Here is a 16,267-nt window from a genome sequence, read left to right on the forward strand (position 1 = left end):
TTTCGGGTACCTGTCAAGTTTGCAACATCCCACATCACAACCTGCAATTTACAATGTTTGTGGACTTTTTGGCAGCGTTTGTGAGCGTTTACTTCTGATTTTTTTGGGGGGGGAAAAAACACTCCATGGCGAACAATGGGTTCACTTAGCAACGGCATTCACACGATCCCCATGGCGACTCGCTCAACAACCTTGGACTAAGCTGAGAATTCTCAGATGTTCTAATAAAGTATGTTTATTTAGGACCGATTGTGTCTGGTAATAACTACCTGGGCCTAGGTCACACCACCATATGCTGACATGGTAAACAGTCCAGAGAGGGCTGTAAAGCACTTATGGGGCAGTATAGAAGTCTTAAGTGCCATTGCTGTTGTTGCACCATATTATTATGTTGGTCATAATTCGAGGACTACCTGTATTTCAATCTCTACCGAAAGCAAAGCACGCTTGTTTTATTCCGTACATTTAATCGAGACAGTTGCAGAATGTTTTATGGGTCCGGGGTGTTGATGTTAAAGCAGCCAAGAGCCGTAGCTTCACCGTATGAAACGTGGAGAGCCGACGTTCCCAGAGGCCTCTCTTGTGTTCTTCCAACTGTTTCACGCGCCGCTTGATTCCTTCTGGGAAAAGTTGGGCTTCGAAAGCGGAAGCCGAACCGGGCTACACTTCGTGAACATTCAAGAGGTTGGAGCCCCAGCATTGCTTAGAAACGTGTTTAATCAATATAAATAGGAAACAACTCGTACAAAAAAACGGGGAGACTCAAGCAATGGGATTCTGGTTTTCGATCCTGCCTGGAACGAGGACTTTATAAAAAATATCTCTTCCCTGCCCTCAGAACGGCAGAGACGGGTCCCATGGAAAACGGGGAATCCTGACAGGAGGGTCTCTGCCCTTAGCTGGCAAAGCTCCGTCACAAAACAGTCCTCGACCTACGAGATTAATGCCCGATACTGTTTTCGGAAGGGATAATTCAAGCTCTCTCCATCTGCTTTCCATCCTGGGCTGTACGTTAAGCTAGAAAAATAAGGGACAGGCTTATGAAGGCCAAGCCAGATTTACTCGCGACACAATTGCTTTGGGAGGGTGGGGGTGGGGGTCTTTCCCGCAGACGGGGTCCTTTGCTGGAAGAGACCAGCCAACGCCTCCCTGGTGGTGGGTGGTAGGTCCCAGAATGGATGGGAGACGAACTGGAGTGAGAATCGTCTTCAGCCGGGGTGGGTGGCATTTATCTTTGCACGTGTCTGACAAAGGTCTGCACCAGCTGGAAGAGGGGGTCCTGGCCTTCCGGCCCCAGCTTGGAGGAGGGTTTTCCCTGGGGAGAGGGCAGAAGGCCCCCGGCAGGCGAGGAAGGACCACCACGGCGGAAATAGCGAGACAGGCTGGAGAGCAGCGTGCTCTGAAAAGAGAACACAGGATTCTGTTACAGGAAGGGTTAAGAGGCTGGTTTAGGAACCAGGAGACGGTGAGTTCTAGTCCTGCCTTCGCCATAAAATCCGGCTGGGTGTCTTTGGGCCAATCACCAGGAATCGTGAGTTCTAGTACCGCCCTCGGCATGAAAGCTACTTGGATAAGCTTGGGATAATAACCAGGAGACGGTGAGTTCTAGTCCTGCCTTAGGTTTGAAAGCTGGCTGGGTGAATTTTGGCCAATCACCAGGAGACGTTGAGTTCGAGTCCTGCCTTAGGCATGTGAGTCAGTTGGGTGACTGGGCTAGTCCCTCTCTCTCAGCCCAACCCACCTCACAAGGATGTTGTTGTGGGGAAAATAGGAGGAAGGTGTGTCAGATACATTCGCCACCATGAGTTTTATGTACAAATAATAAAGGCAGGAGGCAAATAGGTCAACCGGTCCGTCTCCTCCTTCCCACCCTTGCCATCTGTGTACGTGATGGGACTGCCATCATCCCATTCAGCCCAGCCAAAGGCAGCTGCTGCCCGGGATGATGGGAACGACAGTCGCAGTAACCCACTGAGCCAGGGCGGCCCCCCTTACCAGCTCTGAGCTGAGCTCCTGTTTCATGCGCTGTTTATCTCGCGAGTGCACCGCCGGATCCTTCAAATACCGAACCGCTTGAGAGATGAGCAGGTAGAAGCAGTTCTCCATGGTAAACATCAGGAGAGGCCTGGAACAAAGACGTGGCTTATTGAGCCACCGAAAAGCGCTAACACAGGGGTGGGAAATTATGGCCCAGGAATTCTGGGAGTGGAAGTCCCTACAAGTCATAAAGGGGCCATAATTCCCCACCTCTGCACCAGCGGAAAGACTGATTGAGATGCAAACAGCAGTTTCCCCAAACCTATCCCCAAAGGATAGCGTGTGTTTGCCACTTTGAATTATTTATAAATACAATATAACACAGGGAAAGAAAAGAAAAGAAAAGAAAAGAAAAGAAAAGAAAAGAAAAGAAAAGAAAAGAAAAGGAAGGGAAGGGAAGGGAAGGGAAGGGAAGGGAAAGGAAGGGAAAGGAAAGGAAAGGAAAGGAAAGGAAAGGAAAGGAAAGGAAAGGAAAGGCCTAACTTTCTCCCTCTTTTTAAACAATTTTAATATTTTAATATTTTTTAATATTTTTAATCCTCAAAGTTTAAATTTGTTTTAAATTGATTGGGGTTTTAATGTCTGGGCCAAACAATTTAATTCAATTTTATTTCTGCTTTTTAAATTTTGCATGTATGTATTTTATTGTTGGCTGTTCACCGCCCTGAGTCCTTCGGGAGTAGGGCGGTATACAAATCAAATAAAAGTAAGAAAAGAAAAGAAAAGAAAAGAAAAGAAAAGAAAGGAAAGGAAAGGAAAGGAAAGGAAAGGAAAGGAAAGGAAAGGAAAGGAAAGGAAAGGAAGGGAAAGGAAAGGAAGGGAAAGGAAAGGAAAGGAAAGGAAAGGAAAGGAAAGGAAAGGAAAGGAAAGGAAAGGAAAGGAAAGGAAAGGAAAGGAAATAGAAGCAGCAGGTCCCTTTCTGAGCAATTCGAATATTCCTTGGGGTAGCATGGAGAGGACTGTGCTGAGGAAATGCCCTTGCTGGAGAAGTTCCTTTCAAGCCCACAGCAAATATCCTTTTTTTAAAAAAAAAAGGATTTCTTCTCCAGTTCCGTGTTCCAAAGGTGGTCAAAGCCCCGAGGTACCTACTTGAGGGTCTTGTTCCCTTCCTGCTGGGGGGAGGGCCCTGCAGCCAGACTGAAGGGGTCCTTCTTCTTATCCAACTTTGGGAAGAAAGAAAAGCAGCATCAGGACTCAAGACAAAGTAAAAAATAAGTCATTTTTGTTGTTGAGTGCCATTGTAACTTCGGTCACTAAGTTACGGTTCCAACCTATGGAAACAGGGTTAGAAAACACCTTGGAGGTCATCTAGTCCAACCCCCTGCTCAAGCAGGAGAGCCTATAACATTTTGGACAAATGGCTGTCCAGTCTCTTCATGAAAGCCTCCAGTGATGGGCTGGAGGCAAGTCGTTCCCCTGATTAATTGTTCTCACGTTCAGGAAATTTCTCCTTAGTTCTAGGCTGGAGCCCTCCTTGATCAATTTCCATCCCTTACTTCTTGTCCTCAGGCGCTTTGGAGAACAGGCCGACCCCCTCTCCTCTGTGACACCCCCTCCAATGCTGGAAGGCTGCTCTCGTGTCTTTCTCTGCGTTAGGCTACACCAGGGGTCGGCAAGCTTAAACACTCGAAAGAGCCCCAAAGGTCCTAACCGGAAGCCCCCGTTCAATTCTGGAGCCGACCGGAAGTCCGATTTCCCCCACCATAGAGTCGCCTCCTAGCACGGCATCCTTTTTCCGCTACCTGTCCTAACCGAAAGCCCTATCAATTGTGGAGCCGATCAGCAACAGGGAGCCACAGCAGAGGGATGAAAGAGCCACATGCGGCTCCAGAGCCACAGGTTGCCGACCCCCTGGGCTACACAGATCCAGTTCCTCACATCCGTTCATTATATGTTACCTCCAGACCCCTAATCATCTGTTGCTCTTCTCTGCACTCTTTATAGAGTCTCATTATCTATCACCATGGCCAGAATCGGATGCAGTATTCCAAGTGTGGCCTCACCACTGCAGTATATGAATAACTCTACGGCATCTCCAAACTAGCAGCCTGGCCGTGCCTCTCCGCTCTGCACGAGCTCTTCTGAACTCTTACCTCCCCTAACATGTTCAGGGCCACGTTGATGGTGGCCAGCAGGGTCCCAAAAGAGGGGGCCACCTCCGAGTCAAAGGCCGGAGTCGTAAAGCTGAGCATGAAAAGGATGTTGTACTCTGCCAGGTCCAGGGACTGCGGGAGAAAGCAGAATCAAAATGCACCCAGAGCAGAATCAGTATTATTTGCTATTTTTATTGGCTATGTTTATTTGGCTGCCTCCATCACCGTGGGGCTGCCCTAGGCGGCGTACAGCAATACAAAGGAAGAAATGAAAAGAATGTAGACCGAAGTAAAATAATAGAATAAACGAAACTGTAACAAGGAACCCAACGAGAATACATCAGTATGAAAGCCGAGAGCAATAAGAGAAAACAGAAAATATTAGAAATTAAAACATTAGAAAGATTAGAGAAAAGATGAAAGGAAGAATCTTGGCAAAGTCATTGTAGTGTTTCCCAAGCCTTTTAAAATGACTGGACGGTTGGGGAATGGCTGCCTGCAAGGTGTATTAATCCTTCCATTCCCCACCATGCAGTCAGAGCTGAAGAAGCTTCTTGGGCGAGAAGCGATACGTCTTCAAAGAAAAAACCAGAAAGTCGAGTTGCCTCTGGACCTTTGGGACGTTCATGAGAGGACAAACTATTTGGTGCCCCTCTACCTGGTCGAGAAGGATCTGACAGATGTCAGGGGTGAAGTGGCGTAAGGCCGCAAGACACTTGCTGAGGATTTTCAGGAGGCTGTACTGGACGGTGCGCAGCGCCCTCTGCTCCGCCGCCTCCGACTCGGGGCTGGCCGGCTTGGCCGAAATCTGCGGGGCTCTCTGGAGGCGAGGCAGGACCGCCGAGGGAATGGACTCACCGTTCTTGGCCTGGAAAGAAATCCCAGGAGTGAGGGGAGACCCCAGGCAGACCGAATGTGGCTCGCATGCAGGTGGGACCAGCGATTTACCTGCAGGTAGTGCTGAAGCATTTTGCGGCTGTGGAGCAGGGAAGTGCAGGCCTGGCACAGGTAGCACAAATTGACCTGAAACAGATGAGAAGGAGGGGAAATAGTCCTTGGCTTACGACCAGAAGGGAGCCCAACATTTCTGTTGCTAAGCAAGGCAGTTATTAGTGAGGCTGAGCCTCATTTTATGACCCGGATTATTGGGGACAATATGCAGATAATGCTTTTACATTGAGCACACTTTAAAGCAGGGGTCTCCAACCTCAGCAACTTTAAGACTTGTGGACTTCAACTCCCAGAATTCCTCAGCCAGCTTTGAGGAATTCTGGGAGTTAAAAGTCCACAAATCTTACAATTGCCAAGGTTGGAGACCCCTGCTTTGAAGTGCCGTATATAAGTCTAAATGCTATTGCTAAATGACTGGTTTTAAGTTGTAACCCCTTCCAAGGGGTAAATCCAAGATGGGATTTAAAAAAAAATAATTCAATTTTAGTATTGCCTCAAGAGGTGCAGTCATGCTCACTATTCCCCCCCACCCCCGGGTATCTCGGCCGCAGACGCTGCCACGATGTGCCACACAAGAAGGCCGCTTCTGCCCCTTACCTGGACATCTCTCAAGAGCTGGGGTAGGTGGAAATGCCACTCCTTCATGAAGTTAGACAGCTGGAGGAGGAAGCCCACGGTGTGATCGGCTTCTTCGAGGCAGGCCAGGCTCTGCACCGTCCGGACGGCGTTTAAGCACTGCGGGTAGAAAACTCTTGAGCCCTACGTTTCCCCACCTCCAGAGGGGAATGGGCTGGCGGGACCCTCGGGGTGCTTTGCTGATTCCCTCAAGAGGCCTTGCCGAGACCCCGTCCCCTCTCGCCTACTTGCAACCGCAGATTTAGTCCTCGACTTACAGCCATTTAGCAACCGTTCGGAAGTTACAACGGCACTGAAATCCAGGTGTTTTGGCCACTGGCCTCTATTTAGGAAGGTGGCACGTTCTAGGGTCCCCTGATTGCCACTTGCGACCGTCCCAGCCAGCTTCCGACCAGCAAAGTCAATGGGGGATGCCGGCTTTGCTTAAGGACCGTGTGATTCACCAGTGGCCTAACGACTGTCTTGCTTTGCTGGTTGTAATTGTGGCCGTAAATGGAGGACTACCTCTAAGCTTTCTATCCTGCCTCTGCTGCTGGAGCTGGAGCCCTCCTCCTCCTCCATTTTATACTCATAACAACAACCCTGTAGGTCTGGCCGAAAGACATGGATAGACTCATGACCGAAGGAGGACCTAACCCCATTTTGGAGTGCCACAGCTGGACTCTTTTTAACCGGCCAGTTGTTTGGGGGGGGAGGGGCAGGGATGACCTCCTGTTCCTGGCCTATTTAGGATGCTTCCCTGTCCTCCGCTCTCGAGGGACGGGCCCTGGGCAGGAAGGACAGGTTGGGCCACCCCGTCTTCCAAATTCCAGAAATTGGTCCTCCTTCGAAGCCCCTCCCTCCTTGCAGACCGAAGAGAAGCCCACCTGAAGGATCCTCTCCTGATGGACACCCACGAAGTCCAAGGCATCGGTCAGGAAGTTGTACCGGAGGGTCTTCAGCAGGCGCTCCATCAGCGATACGGAGAGGCGATAGACGCCTGGCCACGACGGGCCGTCCAGAGACCGCCGAGAGGAAACGGGGACCTGCGCAGGCAACCAAGGTCAAACCACGGGACAAGAAAACAAGCCAGCACCCGGGAGCCTGGATTTCTCCAGGGTGCGTTTCTGGGGAGCCCCCGCTCACCTGTCCCCCTCCGTTGCTGCTCAGCTGGTAGACGCTCAGGAGGGGCAAGCAGATGCTGTGAAGGATGCCAGCTGTGGCCACGGCCGCTGCCCCCTAAAAGAGAGGGGGAAATCAGAGAAACTCAGGGGCTGGGGTAGCTCAGGGGGCAAATTTTACAACACACACAAAAGCTCTGGCCCAGGGGTCAGCAACCTGTGGCTCTGGAGCCGCATGTGGCTCTTTCACCCCTCTGCTGCGGCTCCATCACTCAAAATATGCGTCACAACCGCCAGTGTGCGACACCCCCCAGCACACAATTTATTGAGCTTTTCAACCCCCAATAGGCCAACCATGGATAAATGCAAGAAAAGAAAAGTTTCAGAAGAAAACAGAAGGTTTAATTCAACTACATAGGCTAGTTTTGTGGCCGCTCAAGAAATAGTCAGGCATGGGAAGGGTTTTGTGGCTCCCGGTGTTTTCTTTTCTGTGGGAAATGGCTCCAAATGGCTCTTTTGAGTGTTTAAGGTTGCAGGCCCCTGCTCTGGCCAAACCCAGAAACCGTCCCCTGGCAGGGTTCACACAGCCACTTGAGCGAACCCAGCCTGGCGATTTCTATTTGGTGCCAATCTAAGCCAACTTTCTGCCAGAGACTCTGGCACAGGAGTCCAGAGGGGGGAAGAGGGCGGCACACGCATCAAAGTCCACAACTGACACAACTGATTATAGCTGGTCCTTGACTTACAACCGTTCAGTGACTGAAGTCACAACGGCACCGGAAAAGTGACCTATGACGGCTTTTCGCACAACCGTTGCGCATTCTCCAAGGTCACGTGATCAAAATCTGGACACTTGGCAACTGGCATGTACTTATGACAGTTGCAGTGACCCAGGGTCATGTGGTCTCCTTTTGTGACCTTCTGGGGAAGCCAGATTCGCGATTCACTTAACAACGGTGGTAAGCTTGCAAAATGGAGCAAAGCTCACTTAACCACTGTCTCACTTAGCAATGGGAAATGTGTGGCCAACTGTGGCCGTTAAGGCGAGAACTGCCTGTACTTGCAGCCCGTGCCAGGCAGGGCCGATGACCCATGTGGGCATGTTGTGGTTCTTGTAATGGGCGCCTAGCCGGCCTGTCAATCAACCCTCTGCTTACCTGCTGAGTCTTGGCCAAGGTGAGCAGCAGGTGGAGTGAGGCTTCGGTGAAGTGCAAATTCTGCTTCAGCCTCAGGCTGACCTCCAAGGTGGTGCAGAGGGTGGGGAGGAGGGGAAGGCTCCGCATCACGTGCAGCCAGCTGTCGCCGTCTTCGTCCACTTCGCACAGCTCTTTGGCCAAGTGGAGACCCAGCACGCACACCTGGGGGGGGGGGGGAAAGAGGCGGAGGGAGGCTTGAGCCCACCTGATTCTGTGCTTAGAGAGGCATGATTTTGCCTTCAGTGACACAACAGAGATGTAAAGGGGAGGGAGGGGCCTCCTTTGCCTGCAAAATGAATCCCTGAATTGGACAGGAGAAGAGAACCGGTCTGGTTTAACGGCTGAGGTGCCTCTCCAGAAACCAAGAGACGATGAGTTCTAGTCCCTCCTCAGCCACGGAAGCCAGCTGGGTGACTTTAGGGAAACACCAGGAGACGGTGGGTTCTAGTCCCACCTTAGCCAGGAAAGCAATTGGTTGGCTTTGGACCAGTTCTTCTCTCTCAGGGTTGCTGTTGTGGGGACGTTAGAGGAAGAGGCAGGAGTACCTTCGCTGCCTTGAGATACCGATACAGTAATAAAGGAGGGAGAAATAAATGGCAATAAATAAACCCTGCCATGCTTTCTGCCAGAGACTTGGATTCCCATCTAACGAGCGAGCGAAGTGAGGGCCGCCCCACAGCATCCGATGGCTGAAGGGAAGGAGACTGCGATTATCGAATTCCTCCGTTCCCCCAACGATGCTAAAGAGCAACTGGCATCTCTTATCATCTTCTGGTAAGGCGAGGTGACTTGCCCCGTCTCGCTGGTCCTTCTGCTTGTGCCGGGAGATGTCGTCCGTCTCCATGCTGTCTTTGTCCTCCAGGGAATCTCCCGAAGTCAAGCAGTGCCGGGTGTGGTCGAAGAGGGCGATGAATTCCTCCTGAAGGGTCTCACACACGCTCAGCACCAGCTGCGAGTACTGAGGGATTTCGCTTGCTGGGAACGGAGAGACAGAGAGAAAGAGAGAGAGAGAGAGAACTTTGATGCGAAGCAAGGAAAATTCAGGCAGGAGGGGAGTTTTAAAAAGTCACATTAGAAAGGACAACTTATTATTGTTATATAATTATTGTTACGTATGAATTAAAGATAAAGATGGTTTATAACTATAAGTACATCAATATATTTAACAGAATTATAAATAAGCCAATATAAAGAGCCGAGGTGGCGCAGTGCTTAGAGTGCAGTATTGCAGGCGACTTCAGCTGTCTGCCGGCTGCCTGCAATTTGGCAGATCGAATCTCACCAGGCTCAAGGTGGACTCAGCCTTCCATCCTTCCGAGGTGGGTAAAACAAGGACCCAGATTGTTTGGGGCAAGAGGCTGACTCTGTAAACCACTTAGAGAGGGCTGTAAAAGCACTGTAAAGCAGTATATAAGTCTACATGCTATTGCTTCCTTCCTTCCCTCCCTCCCTTCTTTCTCTCTCTCTCTCCCTTCTTTCTCTCCCTTTTTTCTTTTGTAACTTTTGTAAAAGTTGCCATTGAACTTTGAACGGTCAGTAAACGAGTTGAGGACTACCTGAATTGGACCCTGGCATCCAACTCAGGTACCGTATTTTTCGGAGTATAAGACGCTCCGGACTATAAGACGCACCTACCTTTTTTGGGGAGGAAAACGACGACAAAAAACATCTGCCTCTGCCTCCCAGCAATTTGCCTCCTTGCAGCAAGCAGCGGAGGCCTGTGCGGCAATGGGAATCTCTGCAGCCCTGAAACAGCTGAGGGTCGGGAGGCCGATCCAACCGACAATCAGCTGCTTGTGCTAATCAGGCTGTGCTGAAGCTGAAAACGGACTGTTTGCTGCTTGCTGCAAGGAGGTAAATTGCTGGGAGGCAGAGGCCAAAGGGGGGGGGTTTCAACGGGTGGGCGGGGCAACATTTGGTATATAAGACGCACCCAAATTTTCACCCTCTTTTTTGGGGGGGAGAGTGCGTCTTATACTCCGAAAAATATGGCATTTCTTCTAATTTTTCAACTTGGTGAGGCCTCCCCTGTCTCCCACTGACCTTTAGTTTCTTTCATCTGCAGGACAGTGATGAGTGCGGAGAAGACCTTGGCTTTGGTCTTCTCCATCATCTGCTGGTCAGCCTGAAGCACTCCGTCCAGGATCTGCGTCAAGGAGTTGATGATTTCATCCGCCGAGCCCAACTTGCTGACAGCAGGGAGAAAAAGCAGAAAGGGGGAAGAAAGGCTCTTGAGATATGTTAGAACCTACCAGGTATTTCTGACGGCCTCTGTTGCAGCTTCGGACTTGGGAATCGCTCCGGGAAGTGAGTTTTGGGGTGGACAATAGCTGGGCCTCATAGAATGGCTCCCAGGTAACGCCTAAGCAGGGTTGGTCAAGCCTTACACCCACCTGGCCCAGCATGAGAGGAAAGGAGGGCGTATCGATTAGGGATGTACACCTGGTGGGACCATGAAAAAGGGCCTTCTCAGTGGTGGCCCCTTTTTCTATGGAAATCATTTCGTCGGAAGTACGGTTGCCCCCGCCCTGTTGCTTTTTCCCAAGGCCCTAAAAACATGGTGGTGGTGGTTTTTTCATTTCTCCATCCCCATGGAAATGGAGCTGATCAGGTGGCCGATTTGTGTTGTTTTATTTATTGACAACCTGCCTTTTTTATTATTTTTACAAGGTGGTTAACATATTCAACACACTTTCCTACTCTTATTTACCCCACAACCACCACTCTGGCGGGTGGGTTGGGCTGAGAGAGACGGACTGGCCGATTATATTAATTAAGTAAATACATTCAAGGATTCAATTTCCCAAACTTCCTCCCCAGTAGAACTCTGGCAGAGGAACGACTGGTGGGGTTTTCCCATTCCTAGCTGGCAAGACATTTGGGTTTTCAGATATTCTCAGTCCTGCTGCAAAGTCTCAGGACCGAATCTGAGATATTCCGTATGCAAAATTAGGTTGTTTTTTTTTTTTTCCCCTAGGCAGCTGCATCTTTTCACCAAAAATACTCACCTCCTCCACTGTCGCAGCAGAATTAGCAGGAGGGTGCACAGCATGGATCCTAACTGCAGGCAACACCCGGAAGTGGGAACCAGCAGCTGTGGGAAGATTTCTTTTCAATGAGTGTCTTTTCAATATGAAATTATTATTACTCGTTTTAAAGATATTGGCCACCCAAGTCTAGGACATCAAACTGAAACAGTCGAGACTTTAAATCAACCAGTAAAGGTGCACGAAAGTTAGAAAGGATTACTGTGATTAGCAAACTTGCATTATAAAATAATAAGAAAGGGGAAAGAATAAAAGATCAAGGTAATTTCTGAAGGGACCACAAAGGTTGTAATTTGGTTGCATCTCAAGGAAGTGGGGGTAACACATTGTGGGGCTGCCCCAGAAAAGGCCCTACAAGGAGGACCCTTTTTAGGCAAAATAACTGGTAATTAAAGCATATTTTTCAACTGAGGGTGTTCATTTGCATGTTGTTTTTAATCTCTCTATTCAAGGAACAGAAGAAGGCAGAGCGGGGTCTTCTATTCACTGGGCAGTGAGTTAAGACTCTGAATCCAAGGGCATAGTTTTAAAAAAAAAAAAACTAGAGGGAAATATTAATATTTTTGCTGAGCTAGGCCCTCAGAACTGATGGGCCGAAAAGGGCTAAGCCCTCCAAACAGCCTCTTCTCTGCCATTTCTGCGAGATCACCCACAAGCAAAAATAGGTTTGATGGCTGAACCACGATAGGTCTTTAAAATGCGAATTCTCACCAAAGCCTTGGTCCCACTCAAGACGTCCAGGAACAGCTGCTGAACCTCCGTGTCAGTCAAGTTCACGATATCAGCCTGAGAAAAATCAAGCTTGCGATTTAAAACCGGTAAAGCGATGACCCGTTTCTCTTGCCTATAAATCCCAACATTAATGTATAGATATTAATACAAAGAGGTTTCCGTGTGCGCAATAATCACTTAACAACTGTGGCAAGAAAGGCCACAAAATGAGGCAAAATTCACTTAACGAACATCTCCCTGAGCAACAGCAATTTTGGGCTCAACTGACTCAATTGTTAAGCGAGGATTTAATCCTCTTATGAAATTCCTCTTTGGTCCTACACTTCAGCGTTTCAAGACAGGCAGCAAGAGATTCTGTGGCCCTTACGTGGCTGGTGGAAACCACAAGCAGCATTCGCCAAGCTGAGATCAGCATCTGGTACTCGGTCACAGAGGCGCAGCCACTGCCCTCCGTCTCGGCCACGTGGAAGGCCAGGGACTTTACGTAGCCCGACCAGTAAGCAAAGCGCTTCTCAGCCGAAAACTTCTTGAGTGTGTCCTTCAAGGACTGGTCCAGAGATCCCCTGTAGGCCACAAAAGACACAATTAGAGACACAATTCCCCCTTGAAATATGATCAAGATTACAAGCAGATGGGTTCAAACTACATTACTGAGAATGGAAAAATAAGGTCCTTGATGCAAATTTGCACAAGGGAGCTTCTAAGGGAGCTCGGATATCAAATAAAGTGAAGGTTCTAGCTTGGGTAGCTGAAAAGAGCACTGAAAAATTTAAGTGGAGTATTGCTAGCTCTGCCCTAGAGAGCAATTGATCAGTGGAATGAATTACCTCCAGAATAGAATAGAAGAACAGAGTTGGAAGGGACCCTGGAGATCTTCTAGTCCAACCCCCTGCTTAGGCAGGAAACCCTACACCACTTCAGACAAATGGTTATCCAACCTCTTCTTAAAAACTTCCAGTGTTGGAGCATTCACAGCTTCTGGAGGCAAGTTGTTCCACTGATTAATTGTTTTCACTGTCAGGAAATTTCTCCTGAGTTCTAGGTTGCTTCTCTCTTTGATTAGTTTCCACGCATTGCTTTTTATCCTGCTCTCAGGTGCTTTGGACAATAGGTGGACCCTCTCTTCTTTGGGGCAGCCCCTCAGATATTGGAACAAAGTTGAAAGAAGTTATGGATGCTCCAACACTGGACATTTTAAAGAAGAAATTGGACAACCATTTGTCTGAAATGCTATATGGTTTCCTGCCTGAACAGAGGATTGGACTAGAAGACCTCCAAGGTCCCTTCCAACTCTGTTATTCTGTTATATAATCTCTGAGAAACAGGTGAGGAACAAGATTCTCAACCCTAACATCTGTAAGGACCACTATACCCTCTTCCTAGGTTGAATTTCTTCTTCACCAAAATTCTCTTATTTATTTATTTATTTATTTGTTTAAATTTCTATACCGCCCTTCTCCAATGTAGGACTCAGGGCGGTGATGCCACTTACTTGACCACGGAATAAATCTCCAGGCAAATTATTTTCATTATCAAGGCACAGGTTTCCAAGACACTCAGCTGCGAACAGAGAAAGGAACACGACAATTGTGTTGCTTTTCTATGTGCCATTTCTGGCAGGCGTACATTAAGCAGAGAGCGGAAACATTCAACCATGCAGGAATTCTTTGCTTTTTCTTTTCTTCTGCACATCCAGGACATTCCCGGCCCAGAGGCAGAGGAAGCCCACAGGTTCAGAGTGACTAAGGGGGCTAAACTCTGTCCCATCCCGTGAAAGTCCCATTTCCTTACCTCAGATGTTTCAGACGGCGGAGGAAGAGTTCCAAACAACGGGTTGGTTAAGTTTCCCCAAAACTTTGGCCTAGAAACACACAAAATGCTGTGGGTTTTTTTTCCCCCCTCTTCCTCTTCTCCTCTGCTATTTTCTCATTATTTTCATTTTTCTGAATTTTATATTTTGCTAAACTAATAAAGCTCGCAGTTTGAAGAGGAGAGAGAGAGAGAGAGAGAGACAGTGGTTAGCTCACTTGTTCCGGAGGACTAGCATGGCGCTGTCTCGGCGGTCTTGCCACAGGGCGTGGAGAAAAGCGATGGTGGCTCGTTGCAGAAGGGGCGGGCACCAGTAGCGCTCCTGCTGTTTGGAGTCAATCAGCTCCAGGACCACGTGAAGGCAGCTCCATTCCCCTAAGCTGAATTCCTGGAAGGGGAAGGGGAAGGGGGAGGGAGAACAGATCCAGGTCTCGATTTAGGCCACAAAAAACTGAATTGATAGCTGACAGTTAAAAACCACCTTGAACCCAGCATAGATTGTTTCAGATTTCAGTCTGGTGATAAGAGAAGAGTTGTGATCATAAATCAAGAACTGTTGTGGCCCACCAGCAGCCAGCAGAGCTGGTGGCAGACTCAGACAGTGAAGAGATTGGGAAGGAACATGGGCCAGTCCTGGAGTCTGGGGAAGGCTCTGATGAAGGCTCTGCGTCGGAGGCAGAGAGGGGGCCAGGGCCATCTGACAGTTGTCAGCTGCCTTCGGAGTCAGACATCAGTGGGGCAGATGAACAGCTGGAGCCTGGGCACATGTGCAGAGCTGCCAGGAGAAGGGAACAGCTAAAGAACAAGGGTCAACTCAGGAGTAAAGCTACAGGTGGACGGTAAATGGCCCCTCCCAGGAAAAAGGAGCGAAAGGGGAGTGGAATTAGGGGACGTCCTCTACCAAAAGGTCTGTAACGAGCGTTACCTTGCAGCCCTCGCTCCCATCTTTCACTTCCAGGTTAAGAAACAATTCGATCAGGCCGGGCTGGGTTTCCACGGCCACCGTGAGGAAGTCAAGGATCATGACTTTAATGCGCATGTCCTCAATTCTGCTCTGCAGGCGGGTCAGGAAGGCATCGCGGATGGCAGAGGCGTCGCTGCCGAGGCAGGCGTAGACAGACATGGGAGCCACCTAAGGTGGGGGAAGAGGAGGAAAGATGAGGAAGGAAGGGCATAGATGCCATGCACCAGGTGCCCCCACAGCACAGGAAGGGCGCACTGCCCCGTGTGGTTTATTACAGGGTTCATGGTAACACAATGTGTTTCTCAACGAATGTACAATGTGTGGACTTCAACCTGACCATCATCTCAATTGGGCTTGAGATGCAAAGAATCAGGACTATTCGTTAAGTTCCGGTTAAGAACCCAAAGGTGCTTTTTCCAAAAGGCAACTGGGCTTTCTTGGGGCTTTTTTCTCCTTGAAAAAAATCCGTATTTTTACCGTATTTTTCAGAGTATAAGACGCAGCTTAGTTTTTGGGGAGGAAAAATAGGGGGGGGAAATCTGCCTACCAGGTATTCACCTGGCTAGCATCCTTAGCCTGGTCAGCTTCAGGACATTCGTTTGCTGGTTTTTATCCCCTGCTTGAGGGTATCTGTAACTTGGCTGGGCCGGGTTCAAGAAGCAAGGCAAGCAATGAACGGTGTCAGAAGAAGAAAAAGGACCACTTACCGTTGCCAGCCGCTTCAGGAGCTGGATGGCTAGCCGTGGCAAGGCTGGGTCATGTTTATGATAGATGTACTTGGCTAAGACAGCAATCAGATTGTTCCGGTGGGCCCCTGGGTTTGGGAGGGAGGGCAGAGAATCAAGAGAGTAAAGTCACATGTAAAGAAAGTATTGATCAATAGGCAATTGAGTTTCTGCACAGGATAAGCAGGATCCGAAAACTTTTGCTCGGTCAGCTGAAAATTAATGCAGAAGATAAAGCCTCAAAGGGCAGCAGGAAAGGACCTACCATGCTGAGTCAGGGCGTGCTCCAGAGGTGACACAACGCTGGAGGGCGGCTTCAACCGGATGACGTTGTTGGTGACGGAGAACGCCAGTTTCACCGTCTGGATCAGGAGCTGGCCCTGAGATTCCCCATCACTGGGTTGCCAGGAAGAAGAACCACGTTAAAAAAACGTCCTATTTCTGCTCAGAATTGCACCAGCAGCCGAAGGACAGGAAAGGCAGGGTGTTATGTCCCTCCTCACTCAGAACCACCCACAGGGCTGCATGGCACTCTTGGACCCCTCAGGCCAAGTCACAGAACGTAGACTCATAGGGTTGGAAGGGACCTTGGAGATCCCCTAGTCCAGGTGTCAGCAATCTGTGGCTCCATCGGGTGATCCCACCACTGGCTGGCCCTAATGACCGGCCGGGTAGGCGTGGCTATGGATGGGTCATGTGACTGGTGGAAGTGAGTGACATCGGGTTGGCCACGCTCACCCAGGTTTTGTGGCTCCCGGTGTTTTCTTTTCTGTGGGAAACGGGTCCAAATGGCTCTTGGAGTGTTTAAGGTTGCAGACCCCTGCCCTAGTCTAACCCTTTGCTCAAGCGGGAGACCCTGTATCATTCTGGACAAAGGTATCCGGTCTCTTCTTGAAAACCTCCAGTGATGGAGCACCCACAACGTCTTGTGGCAAGCCGTTCCACTGATTAATTGTGGAATTAATAGAATTCTCCTG

General features: G+C 49.3%; 1 protein-coding gene across 7 annotated transcripts in view; it reads right to left on the reverse strand.

Moving 5' to 3' along the window:
- The window catches only part of NUP188 (nucleoporin 188), a 44,369-nt gene that overhangs the window by 12,197 nt on the left and 15,905 nt on the right, over positions 1–16,267 (reverse strand). For 6 of the 7 annotated variants that reach the window (XM_034436129.3, XM_034436127.3, XM_087879620.1 and 3 more), the window contains exons 24-44: positions 15,556–15,686; positions 15,273–15,379; positions 14,527–14,733; positions 13,820–13,989; positions 13,584–13,653; positions 13,285–13,352; positions 12,160–12,355; positions 11,772–11,846; positions 11,022–11,107; positions 10,057–10,202; positions 8,807–8,988; positions 7,975–8,175; positions 6,843–6,935; positions 6,584–6,742; positions 5,679–5,816; positions 5,079–5,153; positions 4,789–4,998; positions 4,131–4,262; positions 3,127–3,200; positions 1,996–2,125; positions 700–1,399 (exon numbers count right to left, since the gene is read on the reverse strand). In XM_034436129.3, the coding sequence (XP_034292020.1) occupies positions 1,229–1,399; positions 1,996–2,125; positions 3,127–3,200; positions 4,131–4,262; positions 4,789–4,998; positions 5,079–5,153; positions 5,679–5,816; positions 6,584–6,742; positions 6,843–6,935; positions 7,975–8,175; positions 8,807–8,988; positions 10,057–10,202; positions 11,022–11,107; positions 11,772–11,846; positions 12,160–12,355; positions 13,285–13,352; positions 13,584–13,653; positions 13,820–13,989; positions 14,527–14,733; positions 15,273–15,379; positions 15,556–15,686 (2,821 nt within the window). In that variant the 3' untranslated portion in view covers positions 700–1,228. Of the gene's footprint in view, positions 1–699; positions 1,400–1,995; positions 2,126–3,126; positions 3,201–4,130; positions 4,263–4,788; positions 4,999–5,078; positions 5,154–5,678; positions 5,817–6,583; positions 6,743–6,842; positions 6,936–7,974; positions 8,176–8,806; positions 8,989–10,056; positions 10,203–11,021; positions 11,108–11,771; positions 11,847–12,159; positions 12,356–13,284; positions 13,353–13,583; positions 13,654–13,819; positions 13,990–14,526; positions 14,734–15,272; positions 15,380–15,555; positions 15,687–16,267 lie in introns of those variants that run through there. The other variant, XM_087879618.1, reaches the window with a different exon arrangement.

The sequence above is a fragment of the Pantherophis guttatus genome, chromosome 16 (assembly GCF_059756535.1).
Source record: "Pantherophis guttatus breed Tessera chromosome 16, ASM5975653v1, whole genome shotgun sequence".
In the NCBI taxonomy this organism is placed as follows: domain Eukaryota; kingdom Metazoa; phylum Chordata; class Lepidosauria; order Squamata; family Colubridae; genus Pantherophis; species Pantherophis guttatus.